General features: G+C 36.3%; 2 protein-coding genes across 2 annotated transcripts; both read right to left on the reverse strand.

Annotated features, from left to right (window-relative positions):
• Positions 1-207: 207 nt before the first annotated feature.
• LOC114524598 (neuronal growth regulator 1-like) lies at positions 208-5502 on the reverse strand. Its single transcript, XM_028545733.1, has 6 exons — positions 5340-5502; positions 2341-2709; positions 1550-1831; positions 1059-1204; positions 311-377; positions 208-224 (listed from the first exon to the last, which is right to left on the reverse strand). The coding sequence occupies exons 1-6, from the start codon at positions 5407-5409 to the stop codon at positions 214-216; spliced, it is 945 nt and encodes a 314-aa protein (XP_028401534.1). The 5' UTR covers positions 5410-5502; the 3' UTR covers positions 208-213.
• Positions 5503-5795: 293 nt separating this feature from the next.
• Positions 5796-8236, reverse strand: LOC114524664 (hemicentin-1-like). Its single transcript, XM_028545816.1, has 5 exons — positions 8221-8236; positions 7833-8096; positions 7110-7469; positions 6575-6841; positions 5796-6146 (listed from the first exon to the last, which is right to left on the reverse strand). Exons 1-5 carry the CDS (start codon positions 8234-8236, stop codon positions 6046-6048), a joined length of 1008 nt encoding a protein of 335 aa, XP_028401617.1. The 3' UTR covers positions 5796-6045.
• Between the last annotated feature and the right edge of the window lie 4577 nt (positions 8237-12813).

Here is a 12813-nt window from a genome sequence, read left to right on the forward strand (position 1 = left end):
CATACCATAATTTAAACCAATTTACGAAGGATGATTATTAATATCGATACGGAAACAGAAATAGCTCCCAGATGTAATCTACACTATTCTACATTTCTCACAACAAAATTTACAGCAACTCCAATCGCGAGCTTGCGACCAATAATACTTGCGAAAAACTGTACTCAAATTCAAAAGATGAAATGATCAAGAATGGAAAGGATTTTCCAGACGTTACAACCACACTGCAACAACATAAAAAAAATCCATTACATTATCAGTAATACTTAGGCTGGAAATGATGAATTCGAGGAACTATATAATATATTACCTTGGTCTTTTTCTGTTTGATTTGAGACCATCGCAGATTTACTTTCCTCGTCAATTGCTTTTTTTGGCTGAAAGTATTAAAAAATGTAATTGTAATATATTTTATATATAAATTGCCCATATTCATTGTTGGTCCCCCAGATTCTATCCATGCAGATTCTTGACATTTTGCATGTACATGGAGAAAACAGTTCTTTTGTAGCTACTTTTCGCAATGCATGGTCTACTGTTATAAGGACGTGCATTAGAAATACCACCACCAAATATTGAGGATAAATCAACAAAGATATAGTGGCACTTCGACGATGTAGGATAATTTCTAGCGGGCCAATGACCCCAACTTCGAGTGGAAATTACACAAAATTCAAAATCAGGACAAGAACAGTAGAGGAAAAATGTGAAGAATAGGCTTCTGCCTGAGCGTACAGATACGCCTTTGCGATTACGATGCATGCACTATAGCTATATGGGTATAGCTGACACAATATTAGCTGTAGGTGACAAGAGCGAGCGTGGTTAATGTGTATTTCAGATTGTTATGCCCGTGAAAGAGTAAGGATAAAAATGCAAGTGCAATTCCCCCAGAGGACCTAAAAGGATTTTTCTCTACTGCTTCCCGGATTGAATTTGAAATGTTTATCCGATTTCTTCCACTCGAAATTACGACCATTAATCTTATAAGAAAATTTCATTTTTCTCATTCATACGACAAATGCCAATTAAAAAGTAAAATAAAATCTTAGACATACACTGCCTGTTGATTTGCCTCTTTTCTTCATTACAACAATTATTACAATCACAATAATCACAATCAAGATTACTCCGATCACAATACCAGCAATTGCACCACCACCAAGACCACCTCCTGAACTTGTACCACGAGCACCAGGAATTTCTAAATTGAAACAAAATTTTATAAGTGAGCTTTGGAAATTCACCCTGCAAATTTATCTACGACTTTATGTTGAAGTGTAGACTGTCGTCTATAGATTGCACGCATGCAAATCATTAACGGGTTACAAAAATTGTAGCAATATGATATTGGGTTTTTTACATTGTTGATTATATGACACCAAGCGCATGGTTGACTTTTCAAGGCTTTTTATAAAGAGGAGTACCGGCTAAAAAGGACAAAAGTACCTCCCACCCCTCCCCACCCCAACTCCATCAAGCCCCTTCAAGGGCCTCTATTATACTTTTACGATCGCCTCCCATTACTAACGAAATTACCATCGCTTACCATTTTTTTTATGTTCCCCATGTACAGAGATTTTTATAGTATTTGATTCGTCGGTGCCTGCATCATTCTCTGCCACACATCTGTACGACCCTGCATCTTTTGCTTCAATTTCTCTTTGGTTAAACAAGTATTCTTTGTCTTTTCCAGGAACCAATTTATCGTTATGATACCACGAAATCTTAGACTCCGGTCTTCCTGATTTAATTTTGGAGCATCTTATCGTCACAAGATCTCCGACAGTCACGTTTGTCTTGTCTACCAGTAACTGTACTTCAGGCGGAACTATATAAGATTGTTAAAATACTTAGACGAGTTACGTCGTGAATCAGAGTCCAAAATAATATTATTATTAAATAACTGTAGGAAACAGACGGCTCGGCCGGTGCCTATATATAGCATATAGTCTTAGTATAAATTTACTGCATTCTGATTGGTCAAAATCACTGACCCACATTGATTCTAGTATATGTCAGTGGTCAAAATTCACTGTCTCTGAAGTGATAGTCATTGGTCAGTAACTATAGCTTTTTGATGGAGTTTTTTCAAATAAGAAATTTGAAGTAATTATAATTTTTTTATGAAATTGTGTTGGGCCTTTTTTGCAAACACCTCGAAATTTATACTAAAACGATTAGTCGCCTCAGGCTCCTTGAATATAGGCTAGTAGATAATTCATCATGCCTAGGTTGGCTTGACGGATTATTTGTCTCAACTCAAGTATATAAGTCGAGGCCAGGGGCAAAGGGAAATGTATACGTTGATAATTATCATAAAATAACAAAATTTCACACCTGAGATGAACAATGCGGTTGTATTAAACCATACAATCGTAAAACTTTCATATTGAACTTTTAAGCAAAATGTCTTCTTATGGGAAAATTCCTCAACGTTTCTGAGCGTAAAGGCGTATTCGTTTCTTGAAATATTACCAGTCCACTCAACTGCTGATGCATATCGTTTGATTTCTTTTGTATAATATATAGGTTCAGAAGTACCATCTTTGAGATAATAATATACCAGTTTGGGTTGGGAAGGGGAACAAACGTAATATTCAAGATTGTCAATAGGCTCAGTTCCAATTTTTTTCCAGCGAAATGTAGCATTGTTACCAGCCAGTACGGTCCGTGGTTCAATCCCTTCAAACAGCAAATCATTAGTTTCTATAAAAACAAAAAAATGGTAATTGTCAAACTATAGAAATGTTACACAAGAAGTTTGATCGTGTAAACGATGTACTACAGACGGGTCGTCGTATATTTCAGACATAAAAATAATATAAATATGATTTACTTTCAGCAACCACTCTCACATTTCAGCAATCACTTCACAAAAAATATCATTCTCATTAGGCAGTTCAAGCATATTTTAATCTAGCGCATTTTAATCCCATATCCGTTCGGCATTTTAACCCCATATACGTTCCGCATTTTAACCCTATATCCGTTCCGCATTTTAACTATGATTTTAACCCTATATCCGTTCCGTTGATCCGTACCTGCATTTCAACCCAACCCTCGCGGAAACTAAACCATGTTGGGTTAAAATGCGGATACGGATCCACCGAACGGATCGACGGACTACTCGCACGGAATACCGTGTAATATCCTTTATATACTTGTAAAATGTTTATGTCACACAGTACAACGTAATCGTGAAACTAATACGTAACTCTGATACCTTACTGTAAAGTGTAAGCGGCATTAAGCACATAAATATTTTGCATGTGGCATACCTGAGAGCAATATACTAAAGGATTACCAAATGGTTTCCGTGCAGGATTGCGTGATCCATGCACGAGGAATGTTGCGAGACTTTCGGAAAGCGTAAAGTCGATTTATTATTAATAATAACAATAATAATCCTGCACGGCTATTGACCAATCAAATTGCGTGTTTCACTGTAGTTATTTAATATACAATAGCTTATACTTCAGTCTTGAAAATTGACCGCATTCATGTTTTTATTGCATGGATGTAACTTCCTATTATTGCCCGTTATTTGGACACACATAAATTTTGTTTTGAACATTTTTAGTGCGTACTTTTCCCGTATCATTTTTTTGCATAATTTTCTGGTTCAGTTGATAAGTTAATAACTTTTCAAATTTATTATTCGGGAGGTTGTCATGGCCCCACTTAGGTTCTTGCTCGCCCCCTTTTCCCCAAAATCTGGCCTCCCATTCCCTGGTATGCCTTAATTGAACTCGCATCATGCTCCTGTGCCATGGATTATCAAAAAAAGCTTAGACTGCTTTGGGCAATCCATTCTAAGGCAAAATATTATTTGGATGCTTCCCAGATTAATTAATTTAAATATAAAGGTGATAGAAAGGTTTTCAGTGAAATTTGGAAAAACAAACTTATGTAACATTTTGAGGACCCCTGCAATGCCTAATTCAGACCAATTTTTTAACTGACCCATTAATTTGGACTGGCTATGTTCCTGTATAGTATGACCAGATAATATATGGCTAAAAGCCATTTTATAATATGACTTAGATTGCAGTTTTTTATGTATATATAGTATAATACATACATCTGCACTGAATGTTTGATGCTGCTTAGATTATTGAAGTCATAATACATAATTTAACCTTGAAACCACATATGTAATATGTATGATAAATTAGATGATTTATATCAAGGTAATCCAAGATGCATTTCTTCTGAGCACACATTTCCTCTTCAGGGAGTAATTTGACTGTTTTCATAAAGATTTCTCATAGTAAATTGAGTGGGGTAAATTAAATGTTTATGCAATACTACAATGCCAACAAAAGCTGTAAACTTGAATTTTGGGCTGACTTCTGCTGGAATTTAAGACATTTGGTGACCCAAGAATTGTTGACAAAAATAATTCAAAGTAGACCCTTCATAATGAGTGATATATGCCACGAAATAGGCACTTTGGGGCAATGATATGACAGAGCTTGCAGGTGAAAAGATGCCCAAGATAAGATGTTAAAAACACATTTTTGGTTGAAAATACAGCTTGAATAAACATTCTCCCAGCCAGGATGGCCTACGGACACAATTTGGTGACTGATTGCTCTAAATACCACTACAACATTGCTACACCCAGTGTTTAAAGATTTACTCATTATGCCCTGATGTTATGTAGCAGCCTGATGGGTTAAACAAAACATATCAAAATATAAACAAAAAATACTTCACAGAATGTCATTACTAAATGCTAACAAAGGTATATATTTCGTAATAATACTGCACGCGGATGATGGTCCTTAACTTCAATATTGGACTCTACACAGTCTACGAATATATTTTAATTGTCTGCAATTAAAATTGAAGTCACTAATAAATGTCATATGAAATACGATACGTAAATCTGCAGTAAAAATACTTTCACAATTTCATACGATAACCGTAATGCAATACAACCTAAATCAACGGCGTTATTAAACCACTAAATGCAAAATTATCTACTTAAATCGCGTAGACAACTAAAGAAAATAAATCGTTTCATTGAAGTATCTCAAGCTTCATTGGTTTGCTTGTTGACAGTTGGCGTTAAAAAGCTATATTTATATTTTCTAGAGGGACCGCCAACATTTGCTCGTTAAAAAATGAAGATGATTACTTGCGTATGCTCAGCATGAGAAATCTAAGTGTATGTTTCCCACCAATTTTGACTTGAACAAAAATTGAGTTTCCCAGTGTGTCAATTACGGTAAGAAAATATTTCGTTTATGTTTACACAGAAAAAGATCAACAATCTTTCCGTCTCGCCTTCTTTAACCCGGTTAAATAGCCGTGTGAATTTTACAACTTACCTGATGCTTTGACTATGAGAATTAATTGACTGATTAAAAGAACGTATAAATACATCCTGAAACATTCCATTACTCCGATGTATCGATCAACTCAGCGCAATCATGAAATGGACGTAACAAATTAAACAACTTGGGAATGATGAATATGGAATTACTTGACAAGGACGCGGATTGGCGTTTCCAGGGAGGGGAAGGGTGCGGCTTCCCGTAGCGTCGTAAACGAGTTGGCGTTTGAATACTTCATTATACGAGCTGTTGTCAGTGTTGTGGCATAGGCGCACGGGCAGGGGAATGATTTCAGCAAAAATTACTCGATTCGCGAGTAGAAAACACCCCGAATTTTGGTAGAATTCAATAATTATTTATTTTCTTTCTGTCTTATTGTAATTGGTTGGCAACATTTACTTTTACTAATAATAACAATTCTTAATAACATTTAAAATGGGCCAGCTATGGTGAAAAATTGTTCCCCTTTCATAAAAACTAATTCAATGGCGCCGAAACGTTATCATTAATATGAACATTTTCCCCGTTTTATTTCCTGGAGCTCCATGTGTACGTAGCTCCGCGCCCTCGCTTTAGTTGACCACCGATCTCTATATAGTAGCTGAATGAAATCTTTATTTCATAGTAACTATCTTATCTATTCATATGGGCGGCACAGGAATAAGAAATATCATATTCAAGTGTTTGTCTTTGATCTTTGTTACATAACTCGAACGACAGAACTCACAACTAGGGTTACTCCAATCATAATGCCAGCAATAGCTCTTTTTCCAAGCCTGTCTCCCGCAGCAGCAGAAATTTCTACAAACAAAACGTAGTGTCAGAATATCTATTCACGATATTTATCAGTTGTGTGCCTCGTTCGTTTCACAAAAAAATCAGAGGCATGATTATTTTAAAATTTAAAAAACTAGTTGTCCTCCTCTGATTAAAAGTCATTTTTCAAAATTTTGTTACATTCCTAATTGACGATGTTAAAGATGTTAAATTGATACTGAAACCTTTCACTTGTTTCCCGCTTGTACTCATTATATACGCTAAAGATTTTTACTATAAAAATTGAGATTGGGATTATATATATAGCTATACTTGTAATAATGTAATTCACACGCCCTTCGTGTCGGTTTTTTAATTGACGAAATGGCTTTAATAAAAGTATCGCTATACTGCAGTCTTTCCAAGTGGCATCCATTTCAGTTAAAAACTAAAAAGTTAAATCAGTTTCTCACCGGCATGTGCAGAGATTTTTATAGCATTTGATTTGTCGGTGCCTGCATCATTTTTTGCCACACATCTGTACGACCCTGCATCTTTTGCTTCAATTTCTCTTTGGTTAAACAAGTATTCTTCGTTTTTTCCGGGAAGCAATTTATCGTTATGATACCACGAAATATTTGCCACCGGTCTTCCAGGGTTAACAATAGAGCATTCTATGGTCACAAGATCACCGACAGTCACGTTTGTTTTGTCTACCAGTAAATGTACTTCAGGCGGAACTATATAAGATTGTTAAAATACTTAGTCTTAGCCGAGTTACGTCGTGAGTCCAAAGTATACTATTATTATTAAATTAAACAAACAGCTTGGCCGGTGTCTATTATACAGTCTATATAGCATATAGTCTTACAGACAAACTTCGCAAATAATTTATCACGCCTAGGTTGGCCGGACGAATGCTTTGTCTTAACTCAAGTATAAGTCGAGGCCAGGGGCAAGAGGAAATGTATACCTTGATAATTATCATAAAATAACAAAATTCCACACCTGAGATGAACAATGCGGTTGTATTAAACCATACTATTGCAGCATTTTCATATTGAACTTTTAAGCAAAATTTCTTCTCATGGGAAAATTCCGCAACGTTTCTGAGCGTAAAGGCGTATTCGTTTTTTGAAATATTACCAGTCCACTCAACTGCTGATGCATATCGTTTGATTTCTTTTTTATAATATTTAGGTTTACCACCTTTGAGATAATAATATACCAGTTTGGGAAGGGAAGGGGAACAAACGTAATATTCAAGATTGTTCATAGGTTCAGTCCCAATTTTTTTCCAACGAAATGTAGCATCGTTACCAACCAGTACGGTTTGTGGTTCAATCCGTTCGAACATCATATCTATAGCTATATAAGAAAGGAAATTGTCGAGGCTTTAGAAGAGTTGCACAAAGGAAATCAAAAGGGTATGTTGTGCAATATAATATAGGTGAACTAGTTCAGAAATGACGTCATTGCTATAAATTTTAATTTTTCTTACTGATTATATTATATACATGCAGAATTAAAATAATTATCCCATAGAAACCAGTCGCGCAACGCGACCGGTGTGGACCAGTAATTTCAATCTCTACTTGTACATATTGGTACAGAAGGTGCAATAGCATTGTTGAGATTTTGGCTTCAAAGAATTCCCGAAACAAATACTCGTACTGGGTACAAAGTTGTTTCATAACAACATTATTTTCTAAAAAATCAGCTTTTTCTCACCAAGTGTTGTGATACTTATAATATTTGATTCGTCGGTACCTGCATCATTCTCTGCCACACATCTGTACGACCCTGCATCTTTTGCTTCAATTTCTGTTTGGTTAAACAAGTATTCTTTGTTTTTTCCGGGAACCAATTTATCGTTATGATACCACGAAATCTTAGACTCCGGTCTTCCTGGCGTAATTTTGGAGCATCTTATCGTCACAAGATCTCCGACAGTCACGTTTGTCTTGTCTACCACTAACTGTACTTCAGGCGGAACTATATAAGATTGTTAAAATACTTATATGAGTTAGTCGTGAATCAGAGTCCAAAATAATATTATTATTAAATTAAACAGACGGCTTGGCCGGTGTCTATATAGCAAATAGTCTTATAAACAAACTTTGCAGATAATTCATCATGCCTAGGTGGCCAGACGAATGCCTTGTCTCAACTCAAGTATAAGTCGAGGCCAGGGGCAAAGGGAAATGTATACGTTGATAATTATCATAAAATAACAAAATTCCACACCTGAGATGAACAATGCGGTTGCATTAAACCATACTATTGCAGCATTTTCATATTGAACTTTTAAGCAAAATTTCTTTTCATGGGAAAATTCCGCAACGTTTCTGAGCGTAAAGGCGTATTCGTTTTTTAAAATATTACCAGTCCACTCAACTGCTGATGCATATCGTTTGATTTCTTTTGTATAATATAGAGGTTCAGAAGTACCACCACTGAGATAATAATATACCAGTTTGGGAAGGGAAGGGGAACAAACGTAATATTCAAGATTGTCAATAGGTTCAGTTCCAATTTTTTTCCAGCGAAATGTAGCATTGTTACCAGCCAGTACGGTCTGTGGTTCAATCCCTTCAAACAGCAAATCATTAGTTTCTATAAAAACAAAAAAAATGGTAATTGTCAAACTATAGAAATGCTACACAAGAAGTTTGATCGTGTAAACGATGTACTACAGACGGGTCGTCGTATATTTCAGACATAAAAATAATATAAATATGACTTACTTTCAGCAACCACTTTCACATTTCAGCAATCACTTCACAAAAAATATCATTCTCATCAGGCAGTTCAAGCACATTTTAATCTAGCGCATTTTAATCTCATATCCGTTCCGCATTTTACATAACAATACATAACATTATTTACTATGCAACGCATTTCTCCTTTTATATATAAAACAACTCTGAGACTCTGCTATTATTACTTGATACTTATTTTCCAATTTTTGCCAAAGATTGCCTGCGGAGGAGGCTACCGTTTACACTACATTCAATTTATTAGAACGACACGGCTAAGATGGATACCCGCGTTCCCAATTTTATTAGTATTCAGGCTATAGCTAAACAAGGGCCGAATTTTATTGGTATTCAGGCTATAGCTAAACAAAGGCCGAGGAGAGTAAAATGGGCACGGGTACAAGGATACCCAACTGGGTACCCATTTTAGCCGTGCCGTGCCAATACATCGAATGTAGTGTAAACGGGGATTGGTTCACACGAGTGAAATAAGCATAAGCAGAAATACATAATAAATCTTTTCCTCTAGCCAGTCTAGGGGTAAAAAAGGCAGGACAGACTACAGAGCCAAAGGAAGTTTCTTTTCAAATGTCTTCGCTTATGCTTCGAGTCCTTTGCTTATGCTTGTGCTTATGTCGATGCTTATGTGGAACTCTTCATTGCATTTCTTTGTTTTGCCCTTTGTCTTTCTTTATGCTTGTGTTTATTTCACTCGAGGCCTAAATATTTCGTAATCGAACACTGTATGCGGATTATGGTTCTTAACTTAATATTGGACTCTATACTTCAACATATATTATTTGTTTAGAATAAAATAAATGTGAGCTGAAATACAATACGTGAATTTGCAGAAAAAATACTTTCACATTTTCATACGACATTTTTAATGGAATATAAGTTATACATGTAAAACGTTTTACTTAAATCGCGTAGCCAACTAAAGAAAATAAACCGTTTACATTCGGAAGTATCTCTTTTTCAGCAACTGCTCATCGGTGCGAATTTTTTCGCAAGGCCAATCACATAACCGGATCTCAGATAACGCTTCGCGTCGCGTGAATAAATTCGCACCGATGAGCAGTTGCTCATGAGCAGTTATGAGCACATTCTCGCATTCTTAACTATATAGGAGTGTGGGCCTAAAAAATCTCAATGAACCGGGTACAGTTTTATGCAATGAGCAGATGAGCCCATGCTCATAACTGCGATGGGCAGATGAGCACATGCTCATAACTGCTCATGAGCACATGCTCATTTGCTCATAAAACTGCATTACTGTTCGATAACAAGGCATTCCCACACCTCCAGTGGTAAGGGAATGAGCTGTCAATTTTGCGGAAGATGCTTTAGCCGCGGTTACAATCAGCGCAGACACGAACACTGTCCACTACGAGAACAAGAAAAAAACATGTCTCAAATAGACTCGGACAGCCAAGAAAAAGATTTCCAAGATGATGTCTCGACCACTTCAACTCATCAGTCTGGAAGTTCGACGGTGTCTGACTCAGAATCTGAAGAAGAAATGGACCCCTGGATACCGGTAATAGAGGAGGCAAAACAAAGAAGTAACACAGCTTTTGAGGAAATAGAAGAAAGTCTTATAAGCAGTGGTTTCGATCAGCATACCGCTAAAGAGAAAGCTTACTTCAATGTTATGCCTAGACTCCAGAAAGAATTAGAAAATATCTACTTAGAGCGCCTTTTGTGGATGAGACAAATAAAGAAAGATCCAGTACATAAGAAAATAATGCCGGCACACAAAAGATGCGTTTATTCAAAATGATGATTTTGACCCAGAAGAAGCAATAGAAGCTGCAGTTGATACGAGAAAGTTCCTCATTAAAAGGCTTTTAAACGACCACGAGATTGAAGATGTGAAAGAAAATAAAGGCAGTGACGATGATGACGATAATGATGATGAAGATTAGAATTTAAACTCAGCCAAATGGTTTACTAAACCTGTCTTAAGGAAACCATGGCAAACGGGCAAAAAGCGATAACGATTTAGAAGTAATCAGTATTTTTTTTGCTGCATGCAACTAATTGCCAGACAATTGCAAGACAAATAAATGTTAAAATCATCCATGTCTGAAATTTTCTTTTTTCCCATGCTTGGTCATACATTAATTTTCATTTTATCCGAAAACCTCCCCTGGGAGTGTCTTGTTACCGAACAGTATAATGTAGTGCTATGAGCAGATGAGCATGTGCTCATGAGCAGTTATGAGCATGTGCTCATCTGCTCATCGCATAAACTGTACCCGACTCATCCTCACGCAAAATGTCAACGTATACACCATATCAGTTTCTGATAGACGATGAGATAAATCTAAAGATTCTGTTAACAAAATGTTTCTTATCTTCAAGTTTCAAAGTTGGATTCTGTACAAAACGTGAATATAATTTCGGTAGGAAGGGTAAAGTGTTCTGCGTATACTCAAACAAACCGCCTATGCGACAAAAGAAATACGGCTACTATGTGAACGTCAAAGAACCAATCGGGTACAACGTGAACATTGGCGAATCGTTATGGCCGATGAGTTATGATAATAATTGGTGGATGGAAGTCACTGACTGTATGCTAAGACATGATCAGATGTTTCTGCTTGACTCGCTCATATTTCCTTCAAACATTAGCTTTTACTTATTGATAATTACTCATTTCATCAAAATAGAACGAGCCGCAAGCTTAAGTGACTATAGAACAATAGTTAATCGTATCATAAATTACTATCTATTTAATAATCATAAAGTGCCAAAATTTAAATATCTTTAAGGTTATTCTTTATCGACTTGCGGAATTAAATTGTTTGTGCTTATATTCTTCAGAAGATTTGCAAGCCATGTCAGATTGTGGCGGGAGGCAAATTTTAATATCATTAATATTCATATACTACGAATTCAAGCCAGAAGGTCGTGTATTTCCTTTGTTTTGTACACAATATATATTCATGACGATAGGACCATTGCGTTAAATGCGTTTCTCTCTAGGGCATTACTTATTTTTTATTTATTTGTTTAGGCTTTGCCCAGCATACATATACATAAAAAACGACTATAATGACAGTGGCACGGTGCACGCCGGCGCTAGCTTCTCGCCAGCTACAGCGGCATAGATTAGGACATAGATGTGCAACTCGGCACATTTTAAGTGTCTTTGTATTGAAAGCAGATGGGAAAATGTAGAAAAACGACAATTTTAACATAACCGTTCGCAAGATTGCAAAATTTTAACATAACCGTTCATAGATATTGGAAATTTCATTCTGGAGAGAAAGATTGAATCTCTACTTCACCAGTTCCTGGCCAATAGTACGATCGTACTTGTTTAAAAAGCAAATAATATTCTCGATATTAGAAGCATGTATATAATATTCTCTAAATAAAATTAATATTTTGGTGGAGTCGTGTTTCAAGTGAAGTGACCGTTGCAGAGTTTATGCCATGGCATGGGGATCGTTAAGATGACATGATTACACAGAAACAATCTTTTCGCCTTGCCTTCTTTAACCCGGTTAAAGGCTATTTTCCACTCAGGAAAAATCTCCTTTGGATCGGAACGGACAGGAAAATTTCCTTCGTCGGTGAGTTCTCTGGTGGCGTTTATACAAGGGAAACTTTCCTGTCCTGTCCGATCCAGAGGAGAATTTTCCTGAGTGGTGAGTGGAAACCGAGGTGGAAACTATTAAATAATGGTCATGTGAATCTTACAACGTACCTGCTTTGACTATGAGAAATAATTGACTGATTAAAAGAATATATAAATACATCCTGAAACATTCCATTACTCCGATCGTATCATCGATTAACTGTTTGCAATCGTGGAATGGACATAAACTAAACAAACTTAACTACTCGGTTCGGAATTGGCAATGATAGCAATGATGAATATGGAATTACTTGACAAGGACGCCGATTGGCGTTTGTTTAACAATATCGGATTTCAAGCGTTC

The sequence above is a fragment of the Dendronephthya gigantea genome, unplaced genomic scaffold, assembly GCF_004324835.1.
Source record: "Dendronephthya gigantea isolate DGI-Jeju-01 unplaced genomic scaffold, DenGig_1.0 000031F, whole genome shotgun sequence".
In the NCBI taxonomy this organism is placed as follows: Eukaryota; Metazoa; Cnidaria; class Anthozoa; order Malacalcyonacea; family Nephtheidae; genus Dendronephthya; species Dendronephthya gigantea.

Excerpts from the sequence above, each read along its gene's own strand:
- LOC114524598 (XM_028545733.1), bottom strand. The coding sequence starts at position 5,409 with ATGGAATGTTTCAGGATGTATTTATACGTTCTTTTAATCAGTCAATTA. Across the intron at positions 2,710-5,339 it reads TCTCATAGTCAAAGCATCAG|AAACTAATGATTTGCTGTTT; the intron begins GTAAGTTGTAAA and ends TTGTTTTTATAG. Across the intron at positions 378-1,058 it reads GAGGCAAATCAACAGGCAGT|CCAAAAAAAGCAATTGACGA; the intron begins GTATGTCTAAGA and ends TAATACTTTCAG.
- LOC114524664 (XM_028545816.1), bottom strand. Across the intron at positions 6,842-7,109 it reads AACCGCATTGTTCATCTCAG|TTCCGCCTGAAGTACATTTA; the intron begins GTGTGGAATTTT and ends AATCTTATATAG. Across the intron at positions 6,147-6,574 it reads AAAAATCTCTGCACATGCCG|AAATTTCTGCTGCTGCGGGA; the intron begins GTGAGAAACTGA and ends TTTTGTTTGTAG.